Source organism: Taurulus bubalis (assembly GCF_910589615.1).
Source record: "Taurulus bubalis genome assembly, chromosome: 7".
In the NCBI taxonomy this organism is placed as follows: Eukaryota; Metazoa; Chordata; class Actinopteri; order Perciformes; family Cottidae; genus Taurulus; species Taurulus bubalis.
The window spans coordinates 5869439-5885915 of NC_136595.1; the positions used below are offsets into that span (position 1 = coordinate 5869439).

Genomic DNA, 16477 nt, shown 5'->3' on the forward strand with positions numbered 1-16477 from the left:
CAAAAAGCTGCTCAGTCCCTTCAGTTTGCAGACTTCAAATCAGACCTGCTTTCCAGGCACAGACGTTATTGTAGCTTAGAACTTCCTCATTCCTGGTGAGAATCTCGGGACTCAACGTGCAAACTGAGACAACAGAAGTAATCTTTTGCCAAATAGTTGCAGCTTGCATTGTTACATAACAATACAAAGTTGTCATGTAACAGCGGCATTAAAACATCAACAGAAAAAGAAGGGTTGAATGTTTCGAGACATTTGCTACATAATGCAATGTTGAAGGTTTTCATATTCAACACATGTGAAATTAAAACACACTGTAGCAAATTCCAAGGTTTTTTTAGTTCTTTTTTTTTTTTTTACACTGAATCAAACATGGTTTAGGATGAAATCTGGTGATGGACACTGCAGCTTTTAAGTGCTTAACCAACCTCCTGGTTTTAGGAATTACAGGACTAGTTTAAGGACTACAAACTGTAACAAGTAATCATACATTTTCTTATGAGCTAGACATTTAAGTGTATATCACAGTATGGTTCACATGAAGACACAAACAAATTCTTCAAATGCTACAAAAATGACAATGCAAGTGGAAACCAAAACTCATATGCAAAGCAATATTGAAGTACAAACAACTAACTAAAAATCCAAAAAGAAAAGAAACGTTTCAGATATTAAAAACCACTTGTTATGATCCATATCTGCTCTGCATGACTTGCCCTCTATACTATAGTCTATTCTTGTGTATCCTGCATATTCTATATCTACCTTGTCAGCTAAAAACACAGAAGATACATCACCAGAGTGACTGATTAAATGTTAACTTCATTTGCCTCATACTCAAAAGTTGATCACGTATTTGTGTGATCATAAACATGATCTGAGAACAAACAAAGTGCTGATAGCATAAATATGAGGGATGTTTTCAGTATTGCCAGGTTGAATCCTCCTCAAGCAGCGCTGTTGAGAAAATCACTGAAATCCCCAACTGCTCCGGAGCAGCAGTTCAACTGCTGGATGAAGGACGGACACGTTGGTCCTTGTCTATTCTAGTGTGTGTGTGTGTGTGTGTGTGTGTGTGTGTGTGTGTGTGTGTGTGTGTGTGTGTGTGTGTGTGTGTGTGTGTGTGTGTGTGTATGTGTGTGTGTGTATGTGTGTGTGTGTGTGTCAGGCCCACAGGTGTCTCTGGCTACATGTCAACAAGTGAGGCAGGAAGTACGAGGCGGTGCCGTCCTCAGGCATCAGTTCCAGAAACTCTGTGGGACTCGTCTCCATGGCAACCACGACCAGCGTCTCTGTTGGCATGAAGAACGTCCGACAAAAAAAATCAACACCAGATCCCAACTCAACTTTCTGGCCCATCCAGTTATTGTCTTTCGGTCAGAAGCATTTGTCTGGTGGTGCCTCCGTTAGCCGCCGTGAAACCCGACTCGATTCACTCAACAGCCATTATATGTAGAGCACAATTACCTTATTGCTTTCATAATACGGGTACCTGCGACTTTATAAATAGTAATAGTAAGCTCCCTTTCAGCACAAAATAGTTGTAGCCACCAAACCTTGTGTATCGCATTTCAGCGACAGGGAGACATAGTCCCGGGACGCACATCTGGGACTATACAACTGCCTGGCCAGGCCGGTTGGAAGCAGGTGGAGGACGACACGCAGCCACCGATGTAAAGAAGTGCTCTCGCTGCTTCTGTCCGTCTTTTCTCCGTCATTTTTCTCCTCCATGATGTTTAGAGAACTTGCCTCGCGTCGGGAAATCACCGACGTAATTATCTCTCACTGGAAATCATCATGATTTTGTGGTCAAACCCTTTTCATTCCTCATCTCATTTTAGGGAGGAAGTGACGTGTGTGTTGTCGTTCGTTATGCTAGTGTGGGGGATGCTACGTGATCTTGTTAGCTGTTCCGTTTGAGCTAACGTTACTGTTAGCGAAGTTGCAATACTGTGAACACTCAAGCAATACACCTGCAAGTTAAGGAAACCAACGTCTGAGTCGTTACTGCGGACGTTACAATATCAACGTTTACACGAACATGTTTGGTAACTGTCAAGCTTGAAATGACAACTAACGGTCGCGCAATTTAAATCTACCTGTTATTTTTAAGTGCGCACTGATATGCAACGTTTTAAATGTAAACAGGCTGTACAGTACTTTATGGCTGAATAAACTACACCTCGTGACTCACTCTCAACCAATCAGAATGCTTGATTTGATCTACCCGTATTATAAAAGAGCAATAAACACGTCATTTATTGCTCTTTTGTGCTCTACATATAATAAACACATTCTAAGATGTTTTCATTATTTGACTTCATCATATTTTATGTATACAGCTAATCAGTTCCATCTTCTGTAAATAAAATGTACCTTCGTGAAGGTCTAACTACTGTTTAAAATCCTCTCTGTCGCCTTCTGGCAGTAATAAACGTGAGTCCTTTATCTATCTATTTGTTCTGTTGACTCATTCCCATCATGTGCACATTCGTTACGCCCTGTTCCCACAGTGTCCTCAGTGGAAACAGCCCTGATTTAGATTCCTACATTGTTCTAATGTCCTTCTTAGATTGTTGTCTAACAACAGTGCATCAGTAAAATAAACCAAGTAAAAAATGACCCAATATGAGAAGTTTGACTAAATGATGTCAAGTGACCTAAAACTCAAAAAATACAGTACTGGGGTACTTTTAACAGATTGATGGTATTCCGAGAGAGGCTTCTACCTTTGAGAGCGGCCAATAGGATGCTGTTGTCTGCGGCGGCTCTGGTCCGGTCACAAAGCTCCGGCAGCAGCTTCTGCCACCACAACGGCTGTTGAGATCAGACAAAGCAGACGGGGTAATACCTCTGATCAAAATGCAGAATATACCAAACATTCAGACAGTGAAAACATAACACTTTTGAAAGGTCAGGCTCCTGCTCAGCACAAACCATATGCTTGTCTTGTAACTGGTGGTTAGCGTAGGCGATGATGGCCTGAGGACATCGGTCCAGCAGCTTTCCGATGCTGCTGTCGTACTGCCCCTCCCTGGTAGCGCAGAGGAGGTGCAGGCTGAAGCCCCATAAGGTTTCCTCTGGAAGACGCTCCATCAGGGGCATGACGGAGCCCACCGACAGCGACGGACCACACAGGAGAGACTGCGGATGGAATCAGGAATAAAAATCACTGCACATTCATTGTTTTACACCTCAAAAGGCAGATGGTGTCATTCATAACACTTCTAGATACTTACGGAGACAACCGAATGTATGACGTATAGAAGCAGACGTATTACCTGCAGCTTGAATAGCGCCTCCTGGTGCTGTGAGCTGGTGGCGTGCGCTGGATTGAGGACAGTGAGCCACGGGTACAGAGCGCCGTAATGGGAGCACGAGTTTATCTGAGACACACACAGCACACATCCAGGACTCTTATGACTCACATGAACTCATTTCTGAACATCACGCTGGTTATACACTATGATACAGTCAATAAAAGTGGCGGTCAAACATCACGAGGAGTCTTGAATTTCTCACTACCAAACATACAGCAGTAATTTTTAGCGACAGTACCAGATCGTCAGCGCTCTTCAGTGGCCTGCGTCTTGAAGGCGCCTGTGGTTTGTTGGTGTGTGTGTCCGAGGTTGTATTCGTCAGTCGGTCGATGTAGACAGACGCCACCCGGAACAGAAGTTCCTGGATGACGGTTTCCTGTGAGGACGCCATGAGCGTCGCCTCCCAGAAATCCACCTGTAAGCAGTTCTCACAACCCAGCTCCTAGAAACACACACACATACACACACACACACACACGTATTGCCATTCTTTTCTCGATCTTTCATGTGTAATGGATCAAAATGGACGAATAAAATCAAGACACCTTCTTTTTTATATTCTTAAAAGCTTGAAACAAATGTGAAAAATCACTTAAAACTTGCCTTCTATCCTCCTAGCACACACACACACACCTTGAATATGTGATCAGCCTGCTCCAGCTGGACTTTGTTGTTTTCATGTAAAGCCACCATGGCGGCCACAAGCAGTCCTGGTTGGGACTTGGCCAATTGGCGGGTCAACGCTGTGGGCCGGACGAGGGAGCGCTGGCCTCCACCGCCGCCATGCAGCAGCAGCCGAGGCTCCTCAATGAACCCGTACACCAGCAGCATCTGAACACACACACACACACACACACACACACACACACACACACACACACACACACACACACACACACACACACACTCCTCTGGAATGACTCGTATGCTGGGTGTTGTGTGACTGTTTATTGCTCCTGTGCGATCAAACATTTTTGTAAAAGGAGATCTAGCAAAGAATTGCAAGTCTTAAAATCAGCTAATGTGAAACGACGCCTTTATGACTTGGAACAAAGAGGCAACCAGGAAACAAGATCACAAGGCCTGAATGTGTTTGATGGTATCAGATGAATACAGTTTATACTTCCATATGCGGGTCTCAATCAACTGTGATCTGCAGGCAGCATGTGACTCCAACCAGTTTCAGTAATCTTCCTAATATGATTGAATGCAATGGCATCAAAAGCACTTGATTAATTTTTAGCGTGCTTTTCCTCTGAAATACGACAATATGTTTAATAATTATTTAATGCAAACATTAAAAGGAAAGTTTAGGCATGTTTAAAACAATATAAAACTGTACAAATAGCAACACGCTGGTGTGACATAAAAAATATGAATCTGTCAGACTGCTTCTATTTGCCTTTTTTTAATGGCTTTTTGAAACCCAATACTAGCTAATACATGTTTATGTATTAGCTATAAGGTAATTCATCGAGTTGGAAGCAATTGAATATGAATGTGCTTTGATATAGAAAGTGTGTATTATAGATACTAAAATGGACTGTTTATTGACGACACACACACACACACACACACACACACTAACCTCAGCGTGTCTTTCCATCAGATGTGTGTACTGTGGCAGGTCGTCCAGACGCAGCATCATGGTTGCCATGGTGGTTGTCAAAGGAACAGACACGCCAGCGGTGTCTTCCAGATGTTGTAGGATTTGCAGCGTCCGGGCAGGACTGATGTCTATCAGCGACGGGCTGGCACACACACTGACGAGCTCCGAGGGCTCTGATTGGCTGAAGATGTCGATGACCTCATCAGCTGCCTCCTGCAGAAAACATATTCTTTAATGTTAAACCTTAAATGTTGTGTTGTTTAACACAAATAAATCAGATGAATATAAAAATGAATCAATAATAACTAAATTGCATGTTTTATACACAATGTATGGTTCGTGTAAGAGACTTCTTGAGCTCAGGGAAAAACTTTTTGTTGACATTAATATTGAGATTTGGCTGTGAATGTATAAGTTGGGTGCACAGAAGCAGATGGAAACTGACTGTTTTTAATGTAAATACAAATGTATTCCACATGATAAAAGCTTCATGAGCCTTTTATGTTTGTGTCTACCTGACTGAAAATCTGCTCTGCTTCTTCGAACAGGTAATGCTTCAGGTAGAAGAGGAACCCGGGGCCGTAGGAGTGAGGGCTGCTGGGAAGCGGCCGGTTCCTGGCCATGATGTCTGTGACGGACAGAGCAGACATCCTGTAGTACGGCAGAGCCAGGTGGCAGTCCTTCTGGCTGGCCCTTACAGAACAGAAACACGTAGAATTATTGCAGCAATGTCTTTAAGTCTACAACAGCAACAACTTCTGATCGTCAATTTATTATTCATGAAGAAGGAAATACCAAACATTCAAGCAATTTGAAGAAGTCACCTTGGGCTGTTGGAAATTGTGGAATTGTACACTATTTTCTGACATTTTATAGATCCTACAATAAATTAAATAGTAATAATAAATAGTAATAATCAAGATCAAGTCATTCATTGCCAAACATTATTGTTCATTGCCGTCCCAAACAGAAAGGAACATACTCAAAGAAAGTAGCCACATCGTAATGATAGTAATGCAATTATCTCAACAAATTCCTTTAACTGCAAACACTGAATCCTCATCTAAAGTATATATTAATCATATTAAAATAAAGAAAGTAAAATGAGCTTGGATTTATTCATTTTAAGGGGTTTTACAATATTATTGTATAGCCCAAATGGCTGAACTCATCGTTCTGCTGTTAATGCTTTATCTTTTTATTTTACCTTTATTAATTATGGGGTTGAACCACTTAATTTAACAAGTAACTCAACGGCAAAGACACTATTTTAGGGTGGTGTTAAATGACTCTTTCAGGTATATTAAAAGGTAAGTGGTCAGTAAATGTACTAACCTAAACTTGTTGAATCTATTTCCGTGATAAAGGGGAACCTCATTTCATACTAAGGAGTGTGCATAGATTAAAAGATGGTTTGGGTATTTCTAAAGCTGCTTTATGGGATGTTTGTCCTTTATATAAGTGTGTGTGTGTGTGTGTGTGTGTGTGTGTGTGTGTGTGTGTGTGTGTGTGTGTGTTACCTGCTGAAACAGTCTCCCAGCTCTGCACAGTTTTGTCTGAGTGCCTCCTCCAGGTCTTGTCTGTCTGAGAGTCCAGCTGTGTGTTTCTCAGCCGGTCCATCTGGATCCGTCTGCAGAGACGGCGCCGAGTCTTCCTCAATGCTTTGTGGCTGCTCTGATGTTTGGAGCAAGGAGCTGCGGAGGAGGAGGTGAGCTTCACTCAGCAGGTGGCGAAGGCTTTGAGCCTGCGGGTTGGTCTCCGCATACCGCTGGCTGTATTCAAGCTGACGCACACAGACACAGAGAGAGTGTATCGACTCATCAACATGCAGCGTGGACATACTCAGAGTAAATCTTATCTTTTCTTTCCGTAATCTAGGCCTAAAACCTGTCTGTATCTTTAAAAGGAAAGAATACAGAAGGTCGTTAAGCTAGATTTAGGAAATATTAAACCTGAATGCTACCCTGTGACATTTGAACTTTTGTTAGAAAATACAACTTTAAAAGGACTCATTGCAGACAATATGAGAAAATAGACTTTGCAATGTAGATACATATTTAATGTACATGTGATGTTTTAATTTTTTTTTTTCTTCTCTTTTCTATATTTATTTTGGTGTCATTTCTTTAATCTGTCATGATTATCATAAATTAATTATGAATAGAAATATAAAAATACATAAATACAACAACTGACATTCAGATGGATGTTCAGATGGATAATATTATGTGTGCGTTACCATCTCTTGGTAAAGCGTGAGAGGGGAGACGGTGTCGACCACATAGAGGTTCCATCCGTGTCCTGCAGTGCTGCTTTCTTTGGGGGAAGAGATTGTCCACTTCCTGCTCCTGAGGTCAGAGGTCAAAGAGAGAATAATCAAACAGAGAGCTGCATTAATCTCTATATCTTATCTCAGAGTAGATGCTTCACTGGTCTCAAAATCTGCAAACGGTTCAAAGTGAATTTCCCATGATTCATGGTAACACTTATCAACAACAAAGGACGGTGAGTAAAACTTAAAGTTACCAGGAATCTGTACAAATAAAGATGGATTATTAGGTTAGCTGAATAAAATCCCAAACAGATCTTATTTCAGTAAAAATAGAATTAGTTTGTGAGCAAAACGTCACACACTGAGGACCGTTAGGAGGGTATGGTTGCATCGGGTTGGATGGGGTTTAGGAACTAAAACAGGAACTGTTGTCACTTTTTGACCAAAGGCACGCAGACGTTTAGATCATCAATTAACCACGGGCTGAACTCACTGCTGTTTCAGGGTTTTAGCATATTGCCATATGGAGAAGCTTGATTCAAGAAAACAACGTACACGGCATTTGTAGACCATCGATAATGAAAACTTTTTAACAGTTTCAAATTAGCTTGTAAACTGGCTACTTGTGAAACATACGTGTTGTCTTTAAATCCAACTCTAACCAATAGCCATTGGGGACACCGATGTAAATCCATGATTAACCTCTCAATTAGAGACTGTAGGTCTGAAAGATGAAACAGCTTTTGTCTTATTTAATTGACCTAATGAATATTTAATGAGTTAAGTTGATACAAGGCAGTGGCAAAATGCTAGTGCCTTTACTTCCCTTCTTCTCCAAATGAAGTAGTACCTTTATGCCGCTAAAAAAGCCTGAAGGTGTGAGATGAGGGCAAAGACATACTAGAACATGTTAAAGGTTCAGGCTAGTTTCCACCTGCCTGCAGCTCGGAATACAGCTTTCAGAGAAAAATGCAAACAAAAGTGTTTCATTCTGTGACATTAAAGGTAAAAAAGAATCCAAAGCGTCAAAGTTTTTAAAAACGGACTGATAAAAGGATTGGGCTGAAGCGAGTATTTCAAGGGTTTCTTGGCGTTGGTCTAGAAGTGACAACTGGGACTGAGGTGGGTTGGGCTTTGTCTTACAGGAAGGGCCGTGAAAGAAGACTCTCCAGAGCCGGCGTGGTTGCGGGATCGATTCCCACCGCCAGGAAAATACCAGTCAGCAAGGTGTGTTCTTTCAACTCACTAAAATAACAACACACACACACACACACACACACACAGTAAACAGGTATATAAATGCATGTCTGCCTGCACGCACATTACCAGTGCTGATGAAGTATTCTGGTACCCGTAGGGAGGTATTTGATGACATGAAAGGTGTATGATCTATACCCTACCACTGTTGTGTGTGTGTTAACTCTGTGTGTGTGAGGGACGTACAGGCCTCTGCGTTGCGGGGTGCGCTCTGGTTCCTCTGGTGCCTCTGCGTCGGCTGAGGAGAGCAGGACAACGTGGCGACCGTAGACGCACAGCGAGCGCAGACCAATGAACAGCTGCATCCTGAGCGCGCACACCTCCAGGCTGCAGGGCGGACAGGCCTTCAAGCGCACAGAGTGGGGAGAGTCGTGAGTAAATGAGTCCAGAGGCCACATGGCAAGGTTTTAAAAAAGGTGAGGCTCATACCTTCATGGTGGTATCGATGTAGGGGTCTTCAAGCCTGGCTGCTACTGCCGCACAGCGCACGGTGAAACACTGCAACGCACTCCTACAGACACACACAGGAGCGAGATGAGACTTAGTATGCCAAACAAAAACATATTTCGTCTAGTATTGAGGCTCATATTTAAATACACACGTCACTTTAACATACACGTACAGAACACTTGTTTACATTACTGTTATGTTTGTCTGAGCACTTTATTTTTTACTTAATTTAATATCTATTGCACGGTTGTTGCTGTTGTTGTTGTTGATTGTCTCGTCTAATGTCTAATATTATGCACTTTCCGCCAAGAAAAATCCCTTGTTTGTGTAAACATAGCTGGCGAATAAATGGTTCTGATTATGATTAAATACGTCTTTTAATGGAGAAGAATCCTTCAGTTTCCCTTTCAAAAGACTCATTGGACGAGTGATTTAGGAGAACTTGACGTATTCACCAATTAACGCATAATCTTATATGATATTATTGGGGGGCGTTAATTATGCTAATTTACAATTATCATGAACACACGCTCATGTACACACATCCGTCGTGTTTACGCTGGTCATTTACACGGTTATCTGAAAGTAGAACGGATAAAGAAAAGGAGAAAGTTAAGAAAATAATATGAAAATGTCCTTGTAGTTCAAAAGTCTTAAAGGCGTGGATGTTTGTTTTAACAAGCTGCGATTCAGTGAAGATGATCCGATTTCATATCAAATCAGACCGCGGACGTACTTCGTTATGACGTGCAGCAGGTGGTCCGTCAGCACCGCCTTCAGGACCTTCTCTGGATACTGATAGGCCGAGAGAAGCTCGACGCCACCCTTCAGACTGTACAGGTAGCCGGCGGAGGGGAGGGAGAAGAAGCAGAAAATGCACGATGGCTCTTCCAGAGACTCTGACTGGTTCCCTGGAGCGAGTCAGACGGAGAGAAATACAGAAACAGTGTTCTCATGTTGTGGTAATAATTCATGTACAGTTATTTTGTCAGTTATTGTAAATTGTATGACCAGTGAAAGAATGACATCATTTCGCTCATTTCCAATAACAACCAACTTTTCCTTTCCTACCCGGCCATCTATAATGATTTACATATCAAGCCCAATGTTTCATGAATATCCTAGAATTATATGATTAGAATTATACTGATGACAAGCCTCCTTCTGTCTTGTTTCAATAAGTAATTTTTTTAAGTCCTGACAGAAAGGAAACTGCTCTAATAAGAACATCTCAGTCAACTGGCAGAATTTCTTTTGAGAAAAATAGATCCCGAAGGTGAAGATGAAACGTTATAATTTGTGTGGGAGTTGCAGTGAATGCTATGCAGGGCATTGCTGCAACCAAATGAAGGTGCAACTGGTCTGAATAAATAATGCTCTGATGGAAATGTTTCCATTTACTGCTCTATAAATATTGTTCCGACATGGAAGTTGAGTCGTAACCTCAATTCCTGTGGCAACGTATGCCGCTGTTGTACTGACACCCACATCTGTATCTCATGCTGTGGTGCGGTACTGACTGGTGAACAGCGGGTACAGCTGTAGGGAGTGGAGTTGAGTCTCCTCCACACTGCAGCCCTGGAAGAAGTCTGGAGTAAAACGCCTGCGAGAGAGACGATACGTGCGAGTTAAATAAACCTCACATAGCAAGAATATGCTCACTGAAGCTCAGAAATACGCTACACACCTGAAGAGAACGTACGACAGTGTGCAATGCCCCGCACTGTCCTCCAGCCCGGTCTTTTCTACGCTGACAGGAATGTCACAGTCTTTTGCTCGATCGCCGAGCAACTCTTGGTGTCTCGGAAGGACCTGAAAGTCCGCCTGGTCTTCCAGATGATCTGCTGCACAGACACAGACACACACACACACACACACACACTTAATGATAGTCTGGTGTGAAGGGAAATTCCCTCACTAAACTTTATGGTCTTCTCAATAGCTAATTTCACCTATTTAAATGTGTGCCTAATGGCGGTAATTTTTCGCTCCAAAATGGGATTTTCTTTTGGGATCCGCAACAGACAAACACTGCCACCAGTTGCAAACTCAAGACTCAAAACACTGTTTCAGAATCCACGCTTTCTTACAGTCTGTAAACTAAACAAAAAAACAGATTATTGATTAATAAAAGAGGCAAACAAACAGACTTGTCTTTGTGTCCGATGATTCTTCCAGCGTTTTAGGTTCAGAGGATGTGTCCAGTTTCAGAACCAGCACTTCCAGCTCCGCCTGCACGGCCACGTATCTGCCACACAGCGCTACCTAGGGGTCAGAGGAGGTACATTTTAATAGTTTGAACTTCTGAAATACCGAAACACAGGTAAATGCGTCCTATGTTTGTGAAATGATCAAAAAGACGATTTAGGATTTTTGCTCCATTTATTTTTGGGGTTTTCCTGAAACAGTTCAACTGCTGATCGCCACAATGTTTCAGTTGTTAAAAGAATTCCAGCAAAACAAATGAGAACCGGAAGAAAACAATGTGTATAGTATGGATTATAACAAATCAATAAAGTAGTTATACTGTTGTGTACAGTTGGTTTGGCTTATAATTAACTAGATGTGTACACACTCCACACTCAGAAACCAGACCCGTTAGTACGGGCATTATTTACTGGTGCAACTCTGTAGCAGATGAATAGATTGAACGATGAGGAAAATAAAACTGAAGTGTAAAAAAGACAAATTGAAAAATAAGTACCTGTTTAGGCTTGATATTTGGAAGATGCAGGATAACTGAGCGTTCAAAATCCAGGAAATTCTGATTGGAATTTACGATCTGACCTGAAAACAAAGAGAGGACAGATGATCTTTAGGTCTTCAACAGGATAAGCCACAAATAAGTTATATTCTAGTCATGAACTAGAAATACAAATGAATTGAATAAGAGAATCTGTGGACGTGTTTAAAAGGCAGAGAGCATTATCATGAAGTACATGTGTTACTTTGGTTGAGTTACCTTGACTCTGACTGGAACTCTGCTGAGAGCTCGTCCAGCTGCTCTGAAGCATCTGCTCACTTTGATTCTGTTGGTTTGTTTACAGAGAAAGATTCATGAAGCCACTGCAACATCTACTGCATCAATACGTCACATGTTTAGATACAATATTAGTTTTATGAGTGAGAAACCTGGTGATAAAGTAAGACTTCAATGCACTACATTTCATATGTTATTACTTTTTGACGGCTTAAAGACTAAATGACATTTTAATGTTGTGGAAAACGATCACTGTCAGGTCTGAAGTGACCTCTAATCAATATAACCATCACAGAGATGTGAAGTAATCACGGCCGTCTGGCCCTGCTATGAACTCAAGCAGCTTCATCTTTTTACATTACATTGGTTCACACTTTAGAATGATCCCTCTGCAATTTGTTTCAGGAATTACATCACATCAAGGAAGTCCAAATGCTCGTCTTTGAATTGAGATAATCTAAACAAGGCCCCGGATGAGCAGGCGGACTCGTACCAGGCTCTGCTGGTTCTGTCTCCTCAAAGCAAACAGAACCAGGGTGCTCTCGCAGCCGACCACCAGGTCTCCCGTTACTGAGCAGCAGGCCACGGCCACAGGGCGCTCCGACAGAGGGATCTCAATGATCTCCATCTGCACCCCGCCCCGCACAGACGCCCCGCGCAGCAGGTGGCCCAGCAAGCGCACCCCGACGCGGGCCTTCCCCTCCGCCTGGATAGAGAGCAGGAAGCAAGTGGATGAAAATACATAAGTAAATAACAGGGTTCATCCACATTTTGACCAATGGATTTCCATGACTTTAAACAAAATGTTCATGACCAAACATTTTGTGAAATCTTGGTGTAAACATGAAAAAATGAGTAAATGTCGTATTTAAACTAACAATGAGAAACTATTGTCTCATTCATTTGTGTCATTTAAGGTTTACTGTATGCTTTATACAGTAAACCTTAAATGACACAAATGAATGAGACAATAGTTTGATTAAAAGAATAAACATTTATATAGATGCCTGTATGTATGCCTGCTTATATTTTGAGCGTCTTTCTTTTAAAAGCATCTTAATTATTTCAAACTCAGCGTAAATGAACGTCATGAACACATGAATATAACACATTTAACACATTTTCATGACTTTTCCAAAACCTTTGAGATTTTATTTTTTTCAAGGACTTTTCCAAGCCTGGAAATAACCATTTTACAATTACATGATTTTTCCAGGTTTTCCATGACCGTAAGAACCCTGAAATTAATGAATATTGCAGTAGATACACGGACGAAAAACTAACTTTTAAGCTTCATACTCAGAAACACATATGATCTTCCATAATTCTCTGGACTACTGAGCCTAAAATAAGTCCTCATTTGTCTTTGGTATATTTTGACACACATTTGTGCACCTGGACCAATTCTCAATGTTAGCACCACATTAGTACGGAATGTCTAGCTTATTTTTTGTGAAATTAAAGGTGTATGTTCTTATTCCGTACATAATACGGTTTAAATTAAAGCAGCATATAATATCAAAGAGAAAGAAGAAGAACAGGGTGTCCTTACATTTTATAGCACTACGACATTAAGTGCGTACCTGATGGCGCCAGTTGGTGTAGGCTCTCAGGTAGGTGGCGCTGTTCTTCTCCTCGATGGTCACCAGGTAATCTCCTGGATGTCACAGTGGGAGGTAGAAAGGAAAGCAAGAGTGTAAAATGTGTTTCTCACTGCAGCTCACTCCGTGATCACTACTGTCGCCGGCTGCCTCGCTCACATATAAAAGGCCAACGACAAATACACTGACGCTCATACAGTTGCTGATTAAAAAAGAGAGGAAATGTGTTTGTACCCATCTTGCTGTGCTGGATGCTCTTCACAGTGCCCATGGTGGCAAAGCGGCAGATGAGAGGGCAGCCCTCCTTCTCCACACTGTAGGCATCCACCTTGGTTCAGTTCACATCACAACATAGTCAGAACCCTGCAGACACCTTTCATCTCCACAATGTTATCTCTTGTGTGACTCAAGAGTATTCAGACAATCTGCAGACAGTTAGATGTGTTCTTTTATGAGGTGACACTGATCCTTTATGAGTTAATATTAGCTTTAAAATATATATATATATATTGGATACCCATTAAATAATGTATCATAAGTTCTTCTAATTACGTATAGTTTTCATTTTCACACAAATAAGTAACAAAATGGTTTAAAAATATGCATATTTTGAAAGGTAACCTTGCATCCTCCAGTAGCCACCACGAACAGGGCTCCGCCTCCACAGCAGATGAGTCCAGGCTCCTGCTCCACCTGAGACACAGAGGGAAGGGAGATGAGCTAAGACCCGATACAGACAACAAACAAACAACTGAAGTTATATAATTAGATTTAAAAAAAATCAGTAAGTATGAACCTACCTGTACTATCTGCTGTGAGGAGAAAGGATGGCAGTTGTAGACGTGCACCATGTTTGGTCTGCGTCTTGGAGAGTCACTTCATTCAAAGGTGGAAAGTTAACTGACTGCTTCCTCTTTCGTTTGGGTTTCTTGGAGGCCCCATCAAGCAGGACACCTACAATCATAAAGACAAAAGGCTGAATTAGAAATGGCTTGTACACATCACTGTGGACTTGAAAAAAGTGTAAATAGTATTTGTTTTCAATATGTTTGAACATATTTTGATAGACTAAACAATTAAATCAAGAAAAACAATTGTAGATGCAATCAATATTTAAAAACAGAATCGTCAATTACAGCCATAACGGAATTGCACATGTAAACCACCTGTAGTAACCTGCATCACATGTAATACAGCATTTCACATGTGATGGATTCACAAATAAAATTGCCATTATGGTTTTCAGACACTTACATAGACTTCACATAGTACAACGGAGGTAAATGCAACTTTTGCTTGTGGAGCCTAAAAGCACTTTAAAAGCAGTATACCAAAGTGAACCATATAAAACGAGCAAAACATGCATTAGACCAAGCGCTAACTAAACTGAACGTTGCATCCAGCTTCCCCTGCATCTCTGGCATCGGGCTGAAACAGGGCTGCAGTGTGTGTGTTTGTGTGTGTGTGTGTGTGTGTGTGTGTGTGTGTGTGTGTGTGTGTGTGTGTGTCTCTAATCGATATCACATGCCGCGGTCTCGTGAGAAGCGGAGGGTGTGCGCGTTACATTCATCGGTTTACTCGCTCTGTATTTACAGACAGGCGGAACTTAGAGAGTCTTTAGAAAGTGAAAGTATAACGGGTTCTTTGCTTAGTACTTACTTTGCTGACGGGTATTTAGTTCCTTCTCCTTTCCTTCTAGCTTAGAGGATTCACGGCGGCTGCTGCTTATTGATTTCACGCTGCCAGCAGGAAGTGAACAGTCGACCACAACAAGAAGCGCCCGCCCACTCTCGATTTTCATTGGCTCACGCTTCCTGCGTGTCTTGTGTTTGACGTCACGTTGGTACCGAGCTGTCACTATATAGGGTGGATTTGTCATACAATTGTAGTTTATTAGACTTTTGTTTTATTGTATTTGTCGGTATTTTCTCATCAGTGTATGGTTGTGTAGGGAGCAGTAATGTTGTCAATTTAAAAAGATCTCATCAAAAGATCGAAGCAAAGATAATTTCGAATATATATTCAATAATCAGTGATATCACCGACAGTATCTCTCTCTCTCTCTCTCCTAAGCAGGCCACTACTTTTGCTTTTGAAAAACAAAATGATACAAATAAAACACTCCCTCAGGAATATATGTATATATATATATATATATATATATATATATATATATATATATATATATATATATATATATATAAAATAACAAAAAAAGTATAAATTATGTACTAAAATAATAGTAAGCATGTAATAAAATAATAAGGTAATACTTTAACAGTCACCAACCTGCTTCAGGTCAATTGATTCCTAACATAAATACATTATATTAGCATAACATGGTTGTGTTTACTGTTCAATGAATCAAACTTAGATTGTGGAAAGACCAAATGGAGAAGAGCTACAAATAACTAAAACAACTGTTAATACATTTGGCCAAAGAATACTACTGCAATTAATACAAACGCTACTATACCAGATTTACACATCCCCGTATTAAATACAGTGGAGCAATAAACCCTTTCAGATTGCCTAATTTCGAAAAAGCACGTGGCTCGAATATGTACATATTTTGTCCTGACCCGGCCACCGTTGCTGGGGAAACCGTGCTCCTGAGTCGGACACATCCGCTCTGCCATAGCAACCACCGCACACGGATTTATGTGTAAGTAGAGTCGATTCACCAACGAATGAAACTCTATGTGTGTACATGCACAACGTCATATACATGTTTGGATATGATAAGATACACCTTGATAGAAGACGCACTCTGACAACAAGTATTAACGAGCGGTAACTGCCCCTGAAGGAACGGAACAGATACCGTGTATTTACCGTTAGCAAGCTAACCCAGCTATCACGTGACTTGAGCTACACCTGCCTGCTGGTTCAGTCTGTTTCCGGTTGCGTTAGGACGCTGCTTAGGCTGCAGTAGAATAGTCAAATAAATGACTTCCTAACGTCTAACAATAACCACTTTTCCTTGACCTC

General features: G+C 41.3%; 1 protein-coding gene across 1 annotated transcript; it reads right to left on the reverse strand.

The window, feature by feature from the left end:
* Positions 1-328: 328 nt before the first annotated feature.
* hps3 (HPS3 biogenesis of lysosomal organelles complex 2 subunit 1) lies at positions 329-15245 on the reverse strand. The gene is made up of 24 exons (XM_079221142.1): positions 15146-15245; positions 14287-14440; positions 14108-14179; positions 13721-13814; positions 13469-13542; positions 12379-12591; positions 11868-11931; positions 11610-11692; positions 11056-11170; positions 10593-10749; positions 10426-10508; positions 9642-9816; positions 8885-8966; positions 8642-8799; positions 7166-7274; positions 6447-6709; positions 5442-5619; positions 4906-5139; positions 3951-4148; positions 3556-3759; positions 3279-3383; positions 2935-3141; positions 2727-2814; positions 329-1289 (listed from the first exon to the last, which is right to left on the reverse strand). The coding sequence occupies exons 2-24, from the start codon at positions 14335-14337 to the stop codon at positions 1162-1164; spliced, it is 3135 nt and encodes a 1044-aa protein (XP_079077268.1). The 5' UTR covers positions 14338-14440; positions 15146-15245; the 3' UTR covers positions 329-1161.
* Positions 15246-16477: the final 1232 nt, after the last annotated feature.